Raw genomic sequence first — 22480 nt, forward strand, 5'->3', positions numbered from 1 at the left:
CACCGTGGTTCCCGGCTATGAATTCCATTACCTGGCCACGTGAAATGTTGTCAGCCTATAAATACCCCCTAAGCCCCCAAATACCCCTTCTTCTCCATGTCGAGTGCCATAGGCTGCAGGGGATCCCAACATGGCCTTTTTTACAGAAAGCCGCACATGAACTGTAGCCCGCTCCACCTGCGTAGGTGGAAGCCCATGTCCCCGTGATTTACGATAATCTATTCGATGGGTAAATTTACTAAAGCTGAAAACAGGGGATGTTGCCCATAGCAACCAACCTTATTCCGTCCATTATTTTCTATGACGGAATAGGTAAATGATAGAGAGAATCTGGTTGCTACGGGCAACATCACATCTTTTTCATTTTTAAAAGCTTTAGTAAATTTACCTTTATTATTCATGGGGCACACGGCGTGTTATAATGAATACTGCATAGCCCACACTCCGAGAAGTAATCCAGCCTAGTGACAACTCATAATACAATACGCTAACAGGTGGAGCAGACTGTAGTGCAGCGAATGACACATTATAGCAAAAAAAAACAAAAACAAAGGTCGATTCTTTCATTTATTTACTCTTTTGCAACTGGGAGAGAGCACTAGGACAAAATCCTCACAACCCACATGTCACTGTGCGCTGTATGCTACAATAAACCCTGCTCCATCGGTATACAGTCGCTGTGATTATTTCTGGGTGTCTCCAGCGTCTGCAGATATCACCTCAAAAGGAAAATACGGTGCAAATATTAAACAATAAATAGACCCCTGGCAGCCGCGAATATTGGACGATGGAGCCGGCCTTGCAAGACAGGCAGGGCCCTCGCACGCTGAGACATATCAGTAGGATTGTGCCTGAGGCACCTGGGGCTGGTGTCTTGATTTCTCAGCTGGAAATATACACAGCACACGGCAGAACATTACCTGCTCTCGTTCCCTGGGCCGAGCGCTGACAGGTTCGCAGCCTGATGAATCACTTGCGGCTTCCGCTGGTGGCTTACACGGGCCACGTTAAGACATCAATAAGTAATTAACTAATACAAACAGGCAGAGATAGAAATAGCTCCGCCAGACTGCCGGGTCAGCGGATCAGTACAGCGCAGAGCCAGGCTACGCAAGATGCAGCATTGTCTTCTCCCCCCGAGCCGCCTCTGCCATAAAACCTCACCCCCCCCCACGTTGTTAATAAGGCCGACTATGATCAGTACGGCCGTCGCAGAGGAGGGGACAAACCACAGCATGAAAACCGGAACACCACCATAATCTGCACAATATATACATGGGGGAGATATAGCAAAGCTTGTTGAGACAATTTCACACATTGATACATAAGTGGATCGGGCAAGATTGATAGCCCCACCGAGGCGCCCATTTATTGATTATCAGGTCTTTTACCTGAGAATTATAATTACTTATCGCTGCTATCCGGGGCTCAATATAATATCATTATAATGTGTGTTGTAACCAACATCAACCAATAAATTAGCCTCTACATTTGGTAAGAATAATAACTTTGATCGTGAATATGGCATTTGTACCGGTGCCTCGTGCCTCTCTGCGGATAGTTATTCCAGGTGCAATTGTGTTATAGCAGGGTAACACAACCTCACAACAAATACAAACGACACACAACTGATCACACGTGTGGACTGTTAAAGCACAGCTGGTCAGACATTACTGGGTGAGCTAAAAAAATGACATCATTTAGGTCGACGCATATGGTTGACATGCATTAGGTTGACAGGTAGTAAAGACTGACAGGGTTAACCCATGTTTGGTTACTATTCCCAATTGTGGCAGATGCTGAGAAAACATGGGGGGGGGGGGGAACGTGTGTCGGCGATTTATGCGTCAACATTGCCATGGTACCTTTTGATCCTGTCGGCCTTTCATCTATGGACCTTTTGACCTAGACACTGTAGAATTATCATCAGGGTACCATGCCAATAAGGGGTTCACAGATACACGCACACATACAAACACACGCAGACACACACACTGCGCAGTACCTGTGTTGTATCCTCTGCCGAGAGCCGGCCACGGTCGGTGGTTCTTCCACAGATTCCCCAGGTACCAGTCACTCTGGTTCTCCACCAGCCCGAGAACTTGCTGCCCTGTAAGCAGAGAGAAGGTTGTGTCATTGTGTTACGTGTGCGGCACAGACAACACCTGCTGACAATGAGGGAGTTACACCAAACATATACATATTCCCCTGGATTTGCAATGCACATGTATCCGGGTAACCAGTGTTCTCTGTAATCTGGAGCGAGATTCTAAGGTGCGATCGATGCTATGCCCATATCAGTCTTACTGCATGTATGGGCACTGCCAGTGGGGCGGCTCAGTCCTGGCACATACAGTATGATGCACGGATATACACCAGGCACAGTAGCGCAACCCCCCTAGGATTTTAAGGACCCAAGAATGAAAGCTGAGGATCCCCTCTTTCCATGGGTACAAGAATTTTAAAAATCGGCCCTTGGGAACCGGAGATATCTGACTTCAAAGCAGTGGTCCCCATCCAACCCTGTTAATTGCTATTCCCAGTCAGATATTTCAGGTTCTGTCCGACTTAGAGGTTTTCTGAGGGTATATTCCAAAAGCTGGGACTCTCTGATGGACATTAGGAGCTTGTCTCTACTCTTCCCAGAACCAGAGATATCAGCCTTCCAGCAGCTGGTTACTGCTCCAGCTCCACACATCTGGTATGTAGTTTTATATACTCGTTGGCAGATTACTCTGATCCCCTAGTCCCCAATACCATTTGGTAGGTGGGATTCTCTAGTTTTTAATTCCATTAAAATCTAAGAAATCTAGTTCCGGGAACTGGAGATATCTGCAGTCAAGCAAGCTGTCCTCCCACCTGAAAATTATGAATAATATGCCCACTCCACTATACACCCCTCGGTACTCTTTACCTAGAAGGGCGCCCGTCGCGGGCATCGCGGGTACATTTATGTATGGCCGCGACGCGACCGACGCGATGCCCGCGATTTCCCATTGAAACCAATGTTAAACATGAAAATCGTGTCGGTCGCGTCGCGGCCGGCCATAAATGTACCCGCGATGCCCGCGACGCGATGCTCCCGATTTCCCATAGGAATCAATGTTAAAAGGCGCGATGGACCCGATTTTACTGTTAAATGCCTCAATCCACCCGATTTGGCCATAGGAATCAATGTTAAATGGGCCACAGAGCCCATTAACCCTTAAATGTCCCCCCAAATTTTTAACGCCACCCCACGATCCACGCCAACCCGAAGCGTGGCGAGCGCAGCGAGCCCGCGATGGGCGGCGGTACGCGTCCTCCGACCTTTTCATGCCCTACTATCCACTAGGGCGTGGTGTGAGAATATAATAGTGTGGCGAGCGCAGCGAGCCACCGAGCCCGAAGCGTGGCGAGCGCAGCGAGCCCCGCGAGGGGACGCGGATACCTTCACAGTTATGCGCGTCCCTTCGCGGGCTTCACAGGTGTCCGTGGCGAGGCGGACACCTGTGAAGCCCGCGAGGGGACGCGTCTACCTGTGAAGGTATCCGCGTCCCCTCGCGGGGCTCGCTGCGCTCGCCACACTATTATATTCTCACACCACGCCCTAGTGGATAGTAGGGCATGAAAAGGTCGGAGGACGCGTACCGCCGCCCCTCGCGGGCTCGCTGCGCTCGCCACGCTTCGGGTTGGCGTGGATCGTGGGGTGGCGTTAAAAATTTGGGGGGACATTTAAGGGTTAATTTGGCCTTTTTGGCCCCAAATCGGGTCCAATGAGGCATTTAACAGTAAAATCGCGGTCAATCTGCCGTTTTAACATTGTTCCCTATGGGAAAATCGCGGTGATCGCGGTGATCGCGGGCATCGCGGTCATCCCGATTTACCCGCGATGACCGCGATTTTTACCCACGACGACCGCGATTTCAATCGCTGGCGCCATTCTAGGTAAAGAGTACCCACCCCTCCTCTGCATATCAAACATCCTCTACCACCCTGGAAGTTATGTATCAGGGCCCCTTCATTCAGCCCAATGCCCCCATCTCCCACCTCATCTCCCACGATCTGTGCAGTAAAGGGGTAATAAGTGGAAATTACTGATCCAGGCCCTACATGCTGAGCGGTTGATATAATACCCCCTACCACTCGCGGGACATCAAAGCTTCCCCCACCCCTACTGCTGGAGGATCGGTAGAGGCCCCAATACATTGCTATGCCCAGGGGTCTACACTGCTGTTATATATATGTGTGTGTGTGTGTGTCTATATATATATATATATATACTAGGTGATTCATCGCGCCCTACGGGCGCTCTTCACATCACGCTCTGCGCCCCCTTAATTTGTGAACATTTGTATATGAGAAAGATGGTTAGAATTGTATGAAAGATGCCTGTATTGCAACTTGAGTTATAGGTGAAATGTGTTAAATAGAGAGCATATGATGTGGAAGGGGGTGTGTATTGTTTTGTTTAATTAAAAAGCGGTTACAGAGTAAGATGTACATTGATAGTGTGGATGGTACAGTGACATTTGTGGGTGTGGGGGGGGGCTGTGTGTGCATGTTGATTAGGTGTGTGTGTGCAATACTGTAGTAGGGTGTTTCTGAGTCAGCGGCTCCCCACTGGCGGAGGTCACGACACAGGAAAACAGGAGGCTGGGTAGTGATAGGGGTGTGTGGGCATAAGGGGGACTAAAGAGGAGGGTGGGAGATACTGTGCAGCTTCTGCCAGTGGGTGAGGGTCCAGCGTGGCAGTACAGGAGTACAGGATGGTGGCCCTTCAGTCAGTGTCTCCTCCTACTGGGTGGGAGTTCGGGTGCATGAGAGCAGGAGGCTGGGCTATGAGGCATGATAGGGGCATGTTGGCAAAACAGCGTCAGCGACTCCCCAGTGGTGGAAGTTACGGTTCAGGAGAGCAGGAAGCTGGGTAGCGATAGGGGTGTGTGAGTATACGGGGGACTAAAGAGGGGCTTAGGGGTGCCGTGAATTGCGGGAGGGGCGCGGGGGTGCCGTGAATCAAGGGAGGGGGGGCGCGCAGGTGTCGGCGAATCGCGGGAGAGGGCGGGGGTCCGCAAAGCGTGGGAGGGGGCGTGAATTGTGCGAGGGGGGGTTGCGAATCGCGGGAGGGGGGGTGTGCGGGGGGTCCGTGAATTGCGGGAGGGGGGGGCACGGGGCGCGATGAATCACCTAGTTGGTTATATATTCTTGTAGAAGGATGGTAGGATGTTGCTGTCATTCAGAATGCATTTACATAAACAGTAATAGTAGCAGTAAAAGGTCTGACTTAAAACACCTACAGTAAAACAGAACAGGTGTTATATATTATACAAAGAATTGGTTGATGATGTCTAGGTTGACGTGCACATAGTTGTCACTGGAAAAAAATTGCTACAACAAAAAATCAACACAGAAAGTTCAACACATGTAAATGTTGTGGCACTTCATCGGTGTCCATGTCGACACATGAGAATGAATATGAAAACATTCAAAAAAAGAAAAATAAATCTTCAAAAACTCATGTCAACCTTTTTCATTGTCGACCATAGCCGTGCCAGTGTTTTGCATGTGACATTTAATCCTGGGGTTGCCGTGAATCGCGCTCGGGGGTGGGGGGAGGAGGTGAGGGGTGTCCGCGAATCACGGGAGGAGGGGTCGTGGGTGGATGCCGTGAAATGCGGGAGGAGGGGGTCACGGGGGGGGTGTGTGTGGGTGCCGCGAATGGTGGGGGGGGGGGCGCGGGGGGTTGCAGTGAATCGCGGAAGGGTGGGTCGCGGGGGGTTGCCGCAATGACAGGAGGGGGGGTCAGGGGTGGGGAATCGCGGTAGGGGGGGTTGTGGAGAGCACCGTGAACCGCGGGAGGGGGGGCCCGGGGGGTAGGCGTGAATCGTGGGAGGGGGGTCGCGGGGTGCCGCGAATCGCAGGAGGGGGGGGGTGTGTCACGGTGTGGGGCCGCGAATCGCGGGAGTCACCAGGGGTGCCGCGAATTGCGGGGGTGTGCTGCAAATCGCGGGAGGGGGGTCGCAGGGGGTGCCGCGAATCGCCACAAGACAAAATCAACACAGAAAGGTCAACACATGTAAATGTTGACATAAGTGTGGCACTTCATTGGTGTCCATGTCGACACATGAGAATGAATATGAAAACATTGAAAAAGTGAAAAATAAATCTTTTCAACCTTTTTCATTGTCGACCATAGCCATGTCAGTGTTTTGCATGTGCCATTTAATCGTGGGGATGCCGTGAATGGGAGGGGGGGGGGGGAGGGAGGTGCATACCTCCCAACATGACACATTGCTCTGTTTCTGGACTTTCTTCTTAATTTATGGATTACCATCACCTGTGCTTAAACACCTTTCTTATCAATTACCCTGTTTAAAATGACAGGTGATGACAATCATAAATTAAGATGGTAGTCCACAAACAGAGCATTCTGTCCCTCCTGGAGAGGGTCATGTTGGGAGGTATGGAGGTGAGGGGCGCTCACCTGGTGTGTCTGGTGTGTAGCTGTGTCTTTGCTGTGTAACATGGAGAGGCAGAGGGTGTCTGGCACTGTCTGTGGGCTCACTGGGCTGGTTCTCTGTCATGTGAGTCAGAGGCTCCACCCAGCGTTACAGCTCCAAACACACTTTGAGTGACAGATGTAGCCAAATATATAAGAGATATATATATATATATATATATTTATATTATTATTTATATACATTTGGTCTATCTATAATACTGACCCCGGCATATACTGGGTCACCTAAGTGTCCATCTCCGTGCTTTGCTCCGCCCCTCTGGAAACCCCCTTCTGAAAATCCTGCGTTTGCCCCTGAGGCAAGGGCTTTTTTTAGCAGCTTTCCCACCAAAATGTCAACCTCTGAATCGGGCATTAAGGATCTGGGCATATGGCCACATAATTTCACTATGTCGGCTCCCCCTCCAAAGACACCTGAGCTGGGGTTCTCGCTTCAGCCTATTGGCTAATGATGACAAGCTCTGGAAGCTCTTTGTAGATTGGTAAATTGAACACTAGAGCAGTTTCCAGAAAAACGGTGGCACTGTATGGGTAAGCAACAGATAGAGAACCCCCTTGTTAATAGGGGTCTATGTACTAAGCATTAGAGAGAGATAAAGTGGTGAAAGATAAGGTACCAACCAACAACCGCTCCTGTTATTTCTAAACACAGCCTGTAAGATGGCACTTAGGAGCTAAGTGCTTACTTTATATCTGTTCTCTCTACCTCTCTCCAAGGCTTACCTAATAGACTCATTAGTCAGGGGAGTGTGAGACACTACAGCACTGTACCAGCCCGGGTGAGTGTGAGGTACTACAGCACTGTACCAGCACAGTGAGTGTGAGGCAATACAGCACTATACCAGAACGGGTGAGTGTGAGGTACTACAGCACTGTACCAGCACGGTGAGTGTGAGGCAATACAGCACTGTACCAGCCCGGGTGAGTGTGAGGTACTACAGCACTGTACCAGCACGGGTGAGTGTGAGGCAATACAGCATTGTATCAGCACGGGTGAGTATGAGGTACTACAGCACTGTACCAGCCCGGGTGAGTGTAAGGCACTACAGCAATGTACTGGCATGGGTGAGTGTGAGACACTACAGTACTGTACCAGTACGGGTGAGTGTGAGACACTACAGTACTGTACCAGTACGGGTGAGTGTGAGGCACTACAGCACTGTACTGGCACAGGTAAGTGTGAGGCACTACAGCACTGTACTGGCACAGGTGAGTGTGAAGCACTACAACACTCTCCTGGCACAGGTGAGTTTGAGACACTACAACACTGTACTGGCACAGGTGAGTTTCAAGCACTACAGCACTGTACTGGCACAGGCACAGGTGAGTGTGAGGCACTACAGCACTGTACTGGCACAGGTGAGTGTGAGACACTACAGCACTGTACTGGCACAGGTGAGTGTGAGGCACTACAGCACTGCACTGGGACAGATGAGTGTGAGGCACTGTACCAGCACAGGCGAGTGTGAGGCACTACAGCACTGTACTGGCACAGGTAAGTGTGAGGCACTACAGCACTGTACCGGCATGGGTTAGTGTTAGGCACTACAGCACTTTACTGGCACGGGTGAGTGTGAGGCACTGTACCGGCACGGGTGAGTGTGAGGCACTCTACCGGCACGGGTGAGTGTGAGGCACTGTACCAGTACGGGTGAGTGTGAGGCACTACATCACTGAACCAGCCTGGGTGAGGCACTACATCACTGTACCAGCCGGGGCTGGTGTGAGACACTTCAGCACTATACCAGCCCAGGCGAGTGTGAGGCTCTACATCACTGTACCAGCCCGGTTGAGTGTGAGGCACTACATCACTGTACAAGCCTGGGTGAGTGTGAGGCACTATATCACTGTACCAGCCCAGTTGAGTGTGAGACACTACAACACTGTACTGGCACAGGTGAGTGTGAGGCACTACAGCACTCTACTGGCACAGGTGGGTGTGAGACACTACAGCACTGTACTGGCACAGGTGAGTGTGAGACACTACAGTACTGTACTGGCACAGGTGAGAGTGAGGGACTACAGCACTGTTCTGGCACAGGTGAGTGTGAGACACTACAGCACTGTACTGGCACAGGTGAGTGTGAGGCATTACAGCATTGTACTGGCACAGGTGAGTGTGAGACACTACAGCACTATACTGGCACAGGTGAGTGTGAGACACTACAGCACTGTACTGGCACAGGTGAGTGTGAGACACTACAGCACTGTACTGGCACAGGTGAGTGTGAGGCATTACAGCACTGTACTGGCACAGGTGAGTGTGAGACACTACAGCACTGTACTGGCACAGGTGAGTGTGAGGCATTACAGCACTGTACTGGCACAGGTGAGTGTGAGACACTACAGCACTGTACTGGCACAGGTGAGTGTGAGACACTACAGCACTGTACTGGCACAGGTGAGTGTGAGACACTACAGCACTGTACTGGCACAGGTGAGTGTGAGACACTACAGTACTGTACTGGCACAGGTGAGTGTGAGGCATTACAGCAGCCTGGGTGAGTGTGGTCCCTGCACGTTATGTCGCCTCCTCTTACGCTAGACACGGTGACATGTGCGATGGAGATACCCAGCAATTCCCTTTATGTTCTCCCTGGTAAACAAGTTTATTTAGTTTAAGCACTGCCTGTGATCCGTCTGTCCGAGGCCATTACAGTAACGAGGAGCGATGGTACCCAGCATGCCCTGCACCGTATTCCGCAGCGCCAATTCCCAGCATTGCTGCGATGAGTTATTCTCATCTCCGCTACCTGTCGCCCTTAATGCCGTCCTCTGCCTCTGACTTTGTCCTTCACCTTCACAACTTCCCATTGTCCCCTCCTGACGGCGGTTATTCAGTGTAAATGCGGAGACAGCCGGTGGTACAATGGAAGCGCGTCTCGCGTAAACGCTTCTGATTTACTAATTCCAATTTGTCTTTACACCGTTCTACTTTTTCATTTCCTTACAAGTTGTTTGTGAGAAGCAGCGTGATCCCACGCCACCTTCATTTACTGCCCGCGCTTGTAATACCGCGCCACCTTCATTTACTGCCCGCGCTTGTAATACCGCGCCACCTTCATTTACTGCCCGCGATTGTAATACCGCGCCAGCTTCATTTACTGCCCGCACTTGTAATACCGCGCCACCTTCATTTACTGCCCGCGCTTGTAATACCGCGCCACCTTCATTTACTGCCCGCGCTTGTAATACCGCGCCACCTTCATTTACTGCCCGCGCTTGTAATACCGCGCCAGCTTCATTTACTGCCCGCGCTTGTAATACTGCGCCAGCTTCATTTACTGCCCGCGCTTGTAATACCGCGCCACCTTAATTTACTGCCCGCGCTTGTAATACCGCGCCACCTTCATTTACTGCCTGCGCTTGTAATACCATGCCACCTTCATTTACTGCCCGCGCTTGTAATACCGCGCCAGCTTCATTTACTGCCCGCGCTTATAATACCGCGCCAGCTTCATTTACTGCCCGCGCTTGTAATACCGCGCCAGCTTCATTTACTGCCCGCGCTTGTAATACCGCACCAGCTTCATTTACTGCCCGCACTTGTAATACTGCGCCACCTTCATTTACTGCCCGCACTTGTAATACTGCGCCACCTTCATTTACTGCCCGCGCTTGTAATACTGCGCCACCTTCATTTACTGCCCACGCTTGTAATACTGCGCCAGCTTCATTTAATGCCCGCGCTTGTAATACTGCGCCAGCTTCATTTACTGCCCGCACTTGTAATACCACGCCAGCTTCATTTACTGCCCGCACTTGTAATACTGCGCCAGCTTCATTTACTGCCCGCGCTTGTAATACTGCGCCAGCTTCATTTACTGCCCGCGCTTGTAATATCGCGCCACCTTCATTTACTGCCCGCACTTGTAATACCGCGCCAGCTTCATTTACTGCCCGCGCTTGTAATACCGCGCCAGCTTCATTTACTGCCCGCGCTTGTAATACTGCGCCACCTTCATTTACTGCCCTCGCTTGTAATACTGCGCCACCTTCATTTACTGCCCGCACTTGTAATACTGCGCCACCTTCATTTACTGCCCGCGCTTGTAATACCGCGCCACCTTCATTTACTGCCCGCGCTTGTAATACCGCGCCACCTTCATTTACTGCCCGCGCTTGTAATACTGCGCCAGCTTCATTTACTGCCCGCGCTTGTAATACCGCGCCACCTTAATTTACTGCCCGCGCTTGTAATACCGTGCCACCTTCATTTACTGCCCTCGCTTGTAATACTGCGCCACCTTCATTTACTGCCCGCACTTGTAATACTGCGCCACCTTCATTTACTGCCCGCGCTTGTAATACTGCGCCACCTTCATTTACTGCCCGCGCTTGTAATACTGCGCCAGCTTCATTTAATGCCCGCGCTTGTAATACTGCGCCAGCTTCATTTACTGCCCGCACTTGTAATACCGCGCCAGCTTCATTTACTGCCCGCACTTGTAATACTGCGCCAGCTTCATTTACTGCCCGCGCTTGTAATACTGCGCCAGCTTCATTTACTGCCCGCGCTTGTAATATCGCGCCACCTTCATTTACTGCCCGCACTTGTAATACCGCGCCAGCTTCATTTACTGCCCGCGCTTGTAATACCGCGCCAGCTTCATTTACTGCCCGCGCTTGTTTATTGACCGCTCCAAGCCGTAGACGTTACCTACGTGTCGCCCCATCACCCAAATGTCTCAGCTTCCTTCTCATAGCATTATGTGATGCATGCCATAATGTGGAGGGTTTGTAACGGTGACACTCCTGCTATGGCGGCTCCAAGGGTGGTATCATGGTGACTTCTGGCTCAACCAACCGTGCATCCAGCGGTGATTATCCCTAACCCTCCCTGAATGGCTAAGCCCAATCTCCCTTCCTGCAGCCGAACCCTAACCCTCCCCCTAGTGTCCAACATTAACCCTCCCATAGTGCCCAACCCTGACTCTCCCCCCAGTGCCTAACCCTCCCCCTAGTACCTGACCCCCCCTAGTGTCCAACCCTAACCATCACCCTAATGACTAACCCTCCCCCTAGTGTCCAACATTAACCCTTCCATAGTGCCTAATCCTATTTCTCCCACTAACCCTAGTGCCAAACCCTTCTACTAGTCCCTAACCCTCCCCCTAGTGCCTGACCCTCACCCTAGTACCTGACCCTCCCCCTAGTGCCTGACCCTCACCCTAGTACCTGACCCCCCCTAGTGTCCAACCCTAACCCTCCCCCTAGTGTCCAACCCTAATCCTTCCCCTAGTGCCTAAACCTCCCCCTAGTGCCTGACCCCCCTAGTGTCCAACCCTAACCTTCCCCCTAGTGCCTAACCCTCCCCCTGGTGTCCAACCCTAACCCTAGTGCCTAACCCTCCCCCTAGTGCCTGACCCCCCCTAGTGTCAAACCCTAACCCTCCCTCTAATGTCTAATCCTAAAATCAAAGAATAAAACAGTAGAACACTTTTGCGGACACCCCCCAAGTTACCCCCATGCAGATGGAGCATCCTTTATTGTCTGGCTATAGACGTGAGTATACAAACCCCATCTGAAGTACTTACGTGTATATATGTTACTTATTATATTATATTTGCTTTATCCATTTTTACAGAAGGAAGTAGCATTAATGTACAATCACACGTGCCGCGCTTTAACAAACAGCGCCTATACTGTACTCTCCGTCAATGGTAAGCTCTTACAAAATATGACAGAATAATGTACGGGGGCGCGGATCTGTCATTTTACATGAAAAGCTGCGAGCGCTATGTAATTTGTTAAAATGCGGCAAATTGATAATACAATGGCAGCGCGGCGCACGCCATTACTGCGGATTCTATTCTATTATCCATGAAAAGCTTTCAGTCCGGATTCCACATTTTCCCGGAGACGATAACAAGCGAGAGAGAATTTCGGAGATAATTGAATAAAAGATAATGCAGAATATTACAGGGTGCTGCGATTAATATGGGGAGACAATGCCTGAAATGCCGTTACAGTGTTACATTTAGGGCCACTAGAAACCGCTTATCTATTCATTATTTTTCCTTAATGTGTCTCCTTCAATTGATGATAAAATTATGGGAAAACATTTCCATTTGTGAAACATTTCCTCGCTACCTTTAGACGAGCGAGGTATAATTTCACTGCAGCAATAAATAGCAAATTATTGTATCATAAATAAAAGGTAATACAATGAAACAAACTGCGTAGAGTCCCCGATGCGCTTTTGGTAATAGCTGGATATCCTGGCACTGATGTTTCAAAATGGCAGACCTGCAAACATCGGAGATGAACGTAAATCATCAGAAGGACCAATCTTCTTAAGGTGCCTAATAACATTGTTTAAAAACTAACTTTAACCCTTTGAGTGCCAAGTGAATTGGTCAAAATAGGTGTCAAAATTGACCAGCAAACATCTTTATTCATTATAATGACCTGTAATGTTATCTCATGTAGGAAATAGAATCTTTTTTTACAGAGTTTTTTATTTGAACTTATATAACAAATGTGAGCGATGCTGGGATTTTTAGTGGATATTTTCATCAGAGGCATCACTGGTACTGGTGACAGCCAGTACATCACCCCAGGTGCGCTGAGAAGGGGCGTGGCCTATGACAAAGGAGGCATGTCCTCATAAGCGCCCTCAAGGCAATGGGTGTGGACCAGACAGGAATAGGCATGGCTTAGCGGCAGCCCTCTATTTCATCACTATGGGAGGCGTGTCCAGCATCCCCAGAGATGTTCGCTGCCCCCCAAAAACTGGGCTGCTTCTCGTGCCAGCATTTTGGCATCACCCACTCCGAGGGTAACACCTGGGTGTGGACCGGTTCCCCTTTCTGACGCCGCTAAACAACATGACAACACAGTGAGGTGGAAAAATGTGTCTTGGGATACTATTTGGATCATACATCATTTACCAAACCCCCTGTACCCCCAGAAGAGTGGGTGGTTCTCCCGCAACCCCTCCACTTCCTAGTATACTGGGGAGACAATACCACGAATCAAGAGCCCATAGGGAGGGGTCGATTTGGGATTGGTATGAAATCCTGGCGGTCGGAATCCCGGCGTTCAAAATCCAGTGGGCCCGGTGCCTCGCTACGTTTGGCACACTAATTTATTCTCCTTCTAAGGGTGTCGTGGACACCCAAGGAGGGAGAAAGTGTCGGGTTTTTGGCGGTCGGGATTCCGGCGTCGGGATTTCAACTGCATCCCGTCGATTTGACGCTATATGCTAAGTGTCCAAGTCTGTCTGTTGTTACCCAGTTTGTTTTATCACTGTCTACTATTGTAAAGCGCAACGGAATCTGCTGCGCTATATAAGAAATTGTGGTACTTATGTAGTATCTGGGCTGCCGATTTCTAAATCGTGTCAGATCGGGAGATCGCATCGCATCGCATGCGACCATGCGATTCGATGCGATGCGATGCGATGCGATGCGATGACCCGATTTTTCCATAGGAATCAATGTTAAAATGGACTGAGTCCATTTTAACATGGAATTCAATGGGAAAAATGGGTCCTTTTCATACCCCTACTATCCAAGTGGGCATGGAGTTGGATATAAACCTGTGGCGAGCGTAGCGAGCCACCGAGCCCGAAGCGTGGCGAGCGAAGCGAGCCCCGCGAGGGGACGAATACCGTTCGCTCGCCACGCTTCGGGCTCGGTGGCTCGCTACGCTCGCCACAGGTTTATATCCAACTCCATGCCCACTTGGATAGTAGGGGTATGAAAAGGACCCATTTTTCCATAGGAATCATTTTAACATTGATTCCTATGGAAAAATCGGGTCATCGCATCCGATATCGGATGCGATGCGATGCGATGCGATATCGCATCGCATCGCATCTGATTGTATGCCTTAACTTAAGGCATACAATCAAAAAATCGGCAGCCCAGATACTACATAAGTACCGAAATTGTAAATAAATAAGTACAGAATTTTAGCCCTGCCCCCTTGCTGCAAGTGGCTAATGAGACAGTCTGGCCACGCCCCTGGAGTGAATACCTGCATCTTGGGGCTTCACCCAGAGACCAGGAAGAAATAGAAGGTAAGTATAATTTGTAGAGGGATCTGATAGGGAGAGGGAGGGAGTTCCAGTGGTAGGGATAGCAAGGGTGAAACTATTGAAGCTGATGTGGAAGGCTAGTACAGTGGAGGGAGATAAGGTGCAGATGTAACTGCCACGTTACAGGCTGCACTCGAAAAAGGAACTATAGAAGCTGATTGTCTGTCACTTTATCTCTCTCTCTCTACTTTATCTCTCTCCGAACTTTGCTATATCAGCCCATATGTTCTAGGAAGGCAATGCAGAAATGTGGAGACAGGGCGTCATCATACAACTGCCATGTCTGAATCTGATGACATCACACACAGGTCCCCTTACTGTCCTGGTCCGTGTACCTGGCGGATATAACAGGCAGGCAGGATTAGCGTCCAGTATCCATACAAGGACATCTGCCACTAATGGCCGGCCTGACATACACGTAGCGGGCGCAGTAGTACGGACGCGCTGCACAGCGAGGTCTATTTGTATTTTTATACATTTTACTGAAATGTCACTGTCACCTTTTAATAAACATTTTTATTATCAGGTCCGCGACCTTTAAATGTCTGTAGAATAAAACAGCTGTGGAGCCGATTAATTTTTATAAATGTACATTTGTTGCGTCCGCCATAACCGCGCTTTGAGAGACAAGGACATTTTGTATCATCCCAAACGCAGGACAATAAGAATTGAGCAGAGACGCAATTACATACTTATTATAATTGAAGCCGGGCAGTACATTAGTTTTCAAGTTTTCCAGGTCACCCGGCAGGTGCACAGGTGCACTCATTAATCATTGACACATTTTAAAAGATCCACATGTGGAGCTAATTATTTCACCGTGATTCTGTGAGGAGACCTGCAAAGCATGCACCGTGTGGGGTCCTGAGGACCGACTTTGAGAACCTGTGATACAGAGCATAGATCTCTTGGCAGCAGCTGCGGGACAAAGTGTAAATCAGGTGAAGAGTTAATAGACGTTAATCGGGATGACGCTGCCAGCTTTGATGGCATAGTAAATCTGGGAGGAGTCAGCGCCCAGGACGCCACTGCCGCCCCCCGTCCTGGAATGAATTCAGCGCCCAGCTGTTTTCTTCTGCAATTTTTCATCCATTGATTTTACTGTCAAATGAAAATACGCTCGTTCCAAATGGCATTTATCAGGACGGGCCGGCCAGGGCGATGAAGGGCGAAAGCGTGGATTCCTTTCTGTTGCACTGCAGCATTGCTAGAAAGGACTGGACACCCAGCAGTGTAAAACATCTCCTTCCATCGATGCCCGGTGTACGCACTCATATTAATTCACCCGACAACAGTTATAATGCACCATTCTCGGCTAGTGAGCAGATATCTGCCAATTCTGATGATGGGGAGATGCACCAAGCTGTGCAGAGAAAAGCTCCTAACTGTCATGTGTTTGAAAAATTACAGGAGCTGATTGGCTGGAGCACCATAACAAGGGATAACAAAAATATCACTCATTGTTAAATCTATGGCTCCGGTTGCTAGATCTGCAGGGGTTTATGGTACTTGTGTATTTTGGCGGCGCCCCCGATGTCCGTCGTACGACGAACAGATCGCATCGCATGCCATGCACCCGATGGCATACGATGCGACGCGATTTTGACCCCCTATACGATCAAAAATCGTATAAGCACCCTAACGGGTGCTTTTGAGCACCCAAATGGGTGCTTACAATGTTAAATGCACCCCACCACGCCACCCCCCCACTATAAACGTGAACCCGAAGCGTGGCGAGCGCAGCGAGCCCGCGAGGGGCGGCAGTACGCGTTCTACGACCTTTTCATACCCCCACTATCCACGTCGGCGTGGAGTTGAGAATAGATTAGTGTGGCGAGCGCAGCGAGCCCGAAGCGTGGCGAGCACAGTGAGCCCCGGGAGGGGACGCGGATACCTTCACAGGTAAACGCGTCCCTTCGCGGGCTTCACAGGTATCCGCGTCCGCTCGCCACGCTTCGGGCTCGGTGGCTCGCTGCGCTCGCCACACCATTCTATTTTCAACTCCACGCCGACGTGGATAGTGGGGGTATGAAAAGGTGGTAGGACGCGTACCGCCGCCCCTCGCGGGCTCGCTGCGCTCGCCGCGCTTCGGTTTCACGTTTATAGTGGGGGGGTGGCGTGGGGGTGCATTTAACATTGTAAGCACCCATTTGGGTGCTTAACATTGTATAAGCACCCATTAGGGTGCATATACAATGTTTAATCGCATCGCATCGTATGGCATCGTATGCCATGTACAATGGCATACAATTTCAAAATTGTATGCCATCGTGCACTATCGTACGACATCGCGTCGCATACCATCCTATGCGTTATGGTATGCGATGCGATGGGCGCCGCCAAAATACACAAGTACCGGGTTTATTTACTAAGATAGGAGTTTGTATTTAAGATGGGATGTTGCCCATAACAACCAATTAGATTGTAATTCTTGTTTATTTAGCACCTTCTATAAAGATAATAGCGAGTATCTGATTGGTTTAACAGAACTCTCATATTAGTAAATAAACCCCACAGATAGACAGCCAATAGGTCTACCTCATAAATGTCGACACAAAAAAAGGTCAACAGGGTCAAAAGTAAACTGCACTTAATAATATCTGAAAAGCAGGGGTATTTTTTTTCCCCCCAGATGACAAAGAAGAACAAAATTTGTAAGGGTGGAACAGGTACCCGGATGACAGGTCGACTGTGTCAAGGTTGTCATGGCAACGGTCGACGCTGTATTTCACAATGACTTGTGTCACCTTCATGTCTTTCATGTAAACAATCTGTACAATAAATGGTCTCTCCAGCGCCGCCTGCCCCCTCTTTGGCCATTTCCGGCGTTAGGAGATCCGCTACACCGCAGCGACCAGTACTGCCGACGCAGTCGGTCTGATGCATTCCAAAATGTTCTAGATCGCGTTCGCCGTCTGATGTAACCGCTGAGCCCAACCATTGGAGGCTTCTTTCCATAATGCAGCATTAACAGAACTGGCACCACCACGCCAGTAATGGTGAATGAATATCGCGGAATAGCGGTAGCGCGCACTCAGAAAAATGTGGTCAGAGTCTGAAGGGGCGGGGCACAGTCTGAAGGGGTGGGGCACAGTCTGAAGGGGCGGGGCACTGCAGGTTGGGATCCGGACAGATTGAACGCTGCATCAGTGGAACCGATACCAGTTTTGTGATACACCGCCACATTGCCTCTGGGCACCCCTCTTTTATCACCCGCGCTGGGAATCCATTTTATTCGGATCTCAGGCAGACATTATCATTGCAAAACCTGCCTGCGCTGGTTATTTACTGCGCCGATCACATCAATGTAACGGGAGGCTCTGATCCAATGCCAACGTCTGCGGGGGACCCAGTAGAGGCGTCGTTCTGCAAATCCGCAAAGGCCACTTAGAGAACAAAAAGGCATTTTCAGAATTCAGATCTTGAAAGCCGCATCTCAGGGAGGATTCCGGCTCTAGATTTAGGGGGTTAATTATCCTAATCCATCAATCTGAATTCACGAGCAAGAAGATGACGATCCGTCAGGGCGACAAGCTGCAGAGCAACCTCGAGTATTCTCCGACGGCAGAGCAAAGCGCCGTCCAGCTGCTCCGAGGGCAAAGGGTAATAGAAAGCGCTAGATTCCCGCCACAGGCACGTCACATGACCGTGTCAGACCTAATCATTACCGCATCATTTTGTGTCTCTGCATTTTCATTTTAAAATGCAAAAAAAAAGAAATAAGAAGAACCCGCTAGATTTAAAAAAATTAAATAAAACATCGACCAACGCCCCGGAGCCTATAGAAATGGGGTCGCAAGCGCCGAACCTGTAAACATTATTGATTTGCATATAATTACCCAGACTCCCTGGCCGCAGAAGCGTTGAAATCTATGTAATTACTTGGAATGGAACATTTATCACCACTAATGATGGAGATTTACTAAAGGGCAGTTAGGGGCGAGCATCACTACATAAATGAGGAATTCCTAACTCGGCACGAGCGGAAGATCATTTATTTATCGGCAACAGGATTAAACCAGCCAGGAAATTCCATAATGGCCTCATAGACAACTAGTTGTCGCTACGGTAACGGGCTGCGTCGCTTCTCAGCTGCAACTTGAACATTGCCGGGAGATACGGCGTGTTACAGGCGTGCCGCAAAAGTGGTTGCTAACACATACACATAAATATTTTAACAATGTAATCACGTAAGACAGTATATACAGTATGCGCTGAATCAACAGTTTTGGTACCAGTATATAAGTCACACCCTTTACTTTTAACAAGGGATATTTATACCCCTTTGCACCAAAATGCTGGGTTTTTTCGAACTTGGATCCAGCCTCATGTCACAGCTGGGTCAGACCCCTTTCTTGCTGTGCCATGGACACCGGTAATGCCAGAACTTCCCTCTGCCAGCGATAAAAAATGACATCATCCCCAAGCGCCGGTGATTCGGTTCTCTGTATGCTTTTACAGTGACTGCTGGAACCATGGTAACTACCACTGGTGGATTCCCAGGCTTGAGACCCAGGTAGACCCTTTCACACTAAACTTGGCCCCGGTTGCACCGGCTATAACCCCGGTAATACTGTAAATTCGGTGAAAGAGGTCCACTCCTAGTATTCTGGCGATATTTCCACAGATTATTTATTGTCTTTAATTTCTCACAGTAAAAGTTGCAGGAAGGTGCACACAAGCAGATACATTAAAGCTAACTGAAGGTGGAAGACCTGACTAAGGGGGCTATACAGACCTGACTGCTGCTGTGCGAATTCGCACGGCGTCTGATTATCGAGAGACGGCGATTAATCAATTTTCAAGCTGTCCGCAATTTGATGGACAGGAAGTCGCTGTTTTTTTGTGTCACCCGGGAGTGTCAGGGAGAACGCAGGTGCGGCCAAGCGTTTTCAGGGCGATGCCAGCTCCAGCCTCAATCAGCCGGATCCTATCGTAAGCTTGTGGTTACGCACAGACTGGGAAAATCCTCCCATGGCGAGTGAGCTGCGTACGGATTTGAAGCTGGTCGTTGATCGGCGATAGTTTCGCAAGCCGTCCGCACACTTGCGCGGGGCGGGATTAGGCTCTGTCTGAGCGGCGACTATCTGGTCGCAGAGCTCTGCTAAATCGCCCAGGTCTGAATCAGGCCCTTAGTATTCTTTTTTTTGGGATTCCGGGATATCATTACACAGCTGCCCTACAACACGTCTTGGGGTGAAGGTCGCACCGTCGGCTGGCACCGAAGATGCACTTTCAATGCCCATTAATTTCCTTTATAAATCGTAACTTTGACAGCAGATGAGACCGCATCATATCTTTCTGCTCTCATCTCCCCGGATTTATAACCTCGGCCCTCGCATGCTCCCAAGCCCGAGCGTTTTATCAATTCCCAAACTATATTAACCTTTATTACCCCATCTACAAAGATCTCCTGTAAATCCATGACCCCTTCCCTGATCCGGCACTCGGCAGCGCTCTCTGCCAATCTCTGGCTGCGCTGTCCTTGACGAATCGCCGGTTATTGTCAGGTGCTGAACTATTTTACAGGGCGACTAAGGGTGAGAATAAGCCGTGTACAGTTATATGGCGCAACCAAGGCAGTCCTGCGGCCCTACGCACAGACTCCGGGGGCCTATTCGCTAAATGCTAAGCGCTGTTTTCTGGTGCTGATTAATTCCTGGGCTGACAGCACACAGAACAGGAAAGGGTCAATTTTAATTAACCCCTGTCTCTATTTGCATGAGCAGTGGAGCTGGGGACTAATTAAGCTTTGCCTGAAGATTAACGAAGGACTTAAACTGTAGGAAAATGCGACTACAGTGTAAGGGCCGGCGACGCGGTGTTGCGGGTGTGTAAAATTTTGCGAGTCCCGGCTTTCAGGGTGACCTTGTCCTGTGGTGGGTGGCGCCCCACACACTGTCTCTCTATGGTGGCACTGAGAAATGTCTATACAGGATATAAACTGGGGCACTCTCCAAAAGCTGTTTGTACCTAGTTGTTGCCATCTGTGCCCACTTTGGCGCATGGTTCGCACATTTTGATGGCAAGAATTTGTTATTTTACCGACGTGCACATGTTTGATGAAGAGGGTTGAGGAGACCAAGAGGGTTTATTTAAAAGGGCAATGCTTTTACTAACAAGACAGGGCTGGCAAAAGCATCGTCCCTTTAAATTGCTGGCATAGATGACAATTGGAGGGTTTTAGAACCCAGTGCTTGGTAAATAAGCCCCCAGGCTGGATTTGAGCCTTCTTATAGAGAGACAGACTGAGGCGTTAATACCGCGGATTATGCATATACAGTATATGTGGAAATGAGAATGTATTTTTGTAGGGCGGAATATTTTAATGAGATGAAGAAGATGAGATTGCATATATCCGAAGGCAGCGTGCACCCTGTTAGGAGAGAGAATGCTGCTTATATCTTGGTTTGTTCTCTGAATATTCCGTTTCATGTCCTGTTTTTTGTGCGCCATTCAAAGGGATTACTGGCAAACATGCTCCCTGCAAAGTCAGGCAGCGATGGAACGCGTTGGGTTGCAGTTCACCCGGATGGCGCCACTAGAAAAATAAATCAATCGATGCATTTGGCGGAGGAGCGAGTCACATTTACTAATAACACAAACATGCTTACATTTACGTAATGATGCCCCCTCTTTACTTCTACTGCGGCCTTTACGCTGAAGGTGCTGGAGCGCGAGGGGCTTCACAAATATAGTAACAGTTATTGATGAACGGTTCTGTCCCAGCCTAACCACTGAACACGCAAAGTTACCACCCTGCCAAAAAAGTTCCGGGCACCCCCCTCCCCTCATTCGTTAGAAAAAAAAATTCTACGTGCTCCTTGTCAGGGGTTATCTTGCTTATTGCCAGGGGTTACATGCTCTTTGCCAAGTGTTACATGCTCGTTGCAAGGGGTTACTTGCACATTGCCAGATGTTAAATGCTCATTGTTTGGGGTTTCATGTTTGTTGCCAGGAGTTACATGCTCATTGCCAGGGGTTTATTACTTGTTGCCAGAAGTTTCCTGTTCAATGGCAGGGGTTGCATGCTCATTGACAGGGTTTACATGCAACGTGCCAGGAGTTACATGCACATAGCCAGATGTTACATGCTTATTGCCAGGGGTTTCTTACTCATTTCCAGGGGTGTTCTGTTATTTGGCAGGGGCTACATGCTTGTTGCCAGGGGTTTCTTAATCATTGGAACGGGTTACATGCTCATTGCCTGGGGTTTCTTGCCCGCAAGCTATATGTCCTGAATTTCCCTGACAGATGCTAGAGGTCCAGTAGGACCTCTGGCACCAGTCTCCTGCAAGGCTTCGGCCATTTTTGGAAGTCCATTTTTAGCAGACACCACGCGGACGGCCAGACTGCCACTGCATCTTACCACCTCCAACCTGACTGCTGCCTCCAAGAGGGGGCATATTAAATGTTGTCAAGTACAAGTTAAACAGAATAACTATAGTATACATGTGTGCACCATTGGGTACTGTGCTACAATGACTGGGATAGGTCGACAGTCATTAGGTCGACACCGTTGGGTCGACAGGCAACAAGGTCGACAGGGTTCTAGGTCGACATGGTTTTAGGTCGACTAAAGCGTTAGGTCGACATGGGTTAGGTCGACAGGTCGACATGGGTTTTTCCACTGTTTTTTTGAGCCGACATGTGCCGACAGGCAGTATTTCATGCCCTACCATCCACTAGGGCGTGGTGGGAGAATAAAATAGTGTGCCCGAATCATTGCGAGCACTGCGAGGGGCTGCGGTGGACTTCCAACTGTGTCCATGTCGACTGTCAACATTAGGGTAAAAAAACAGTGAAAAAACCCATGTCGACCTCGCGACCTAACCCATGTTGACCTAACGCATTTGTCGACCTAATCCCAAGTCGACCTTGTCCCATGTCGACCTAGACACCTGTCGACATTCACCCATGTCGACCTAGAACCCTGT

General features: G+C 49.5%; 1 protein-coding gene across 3 annotated transcripts in view; it reads right to left on the minus strand.

Moving 5' to 3' along the window:
• LARGE1 (LARGE xylosyl- and glucuronyltransferase 1) overlaps positions 1–22480 on the minus strand; it is a 259637-nt gene that overhangs the window by 33358 nt on the left and 203799 nt on the right. For all 3 annotated transcript variants that reach the window (XM_083181138.1, XM_083181137.1, XM_083181140.1), the window contains one exon: positions 2006–2110. In XM_083181138.1, the coding sequence (XP_083037264.1) occupies positions 2006–2110 (105 nt within the window). The remainder of the gene's footprint in view (positions 1–2005; positions 2111–22480) is intronic.

The sequence above is a fragment of the Crinia signifera genome, chromosome 4 (genome assembly GCF_055691185.1).
Source record: "Crinia signifera chromosome 4, ASM5569118v1, whole genome shotgun sequence".
NCBI classification, from domain to species: Eukaryota; Metazoa; Chordata; class Amphibia; order Anura; family Myobatrachidae; genus Crinia; species Crinia signifera.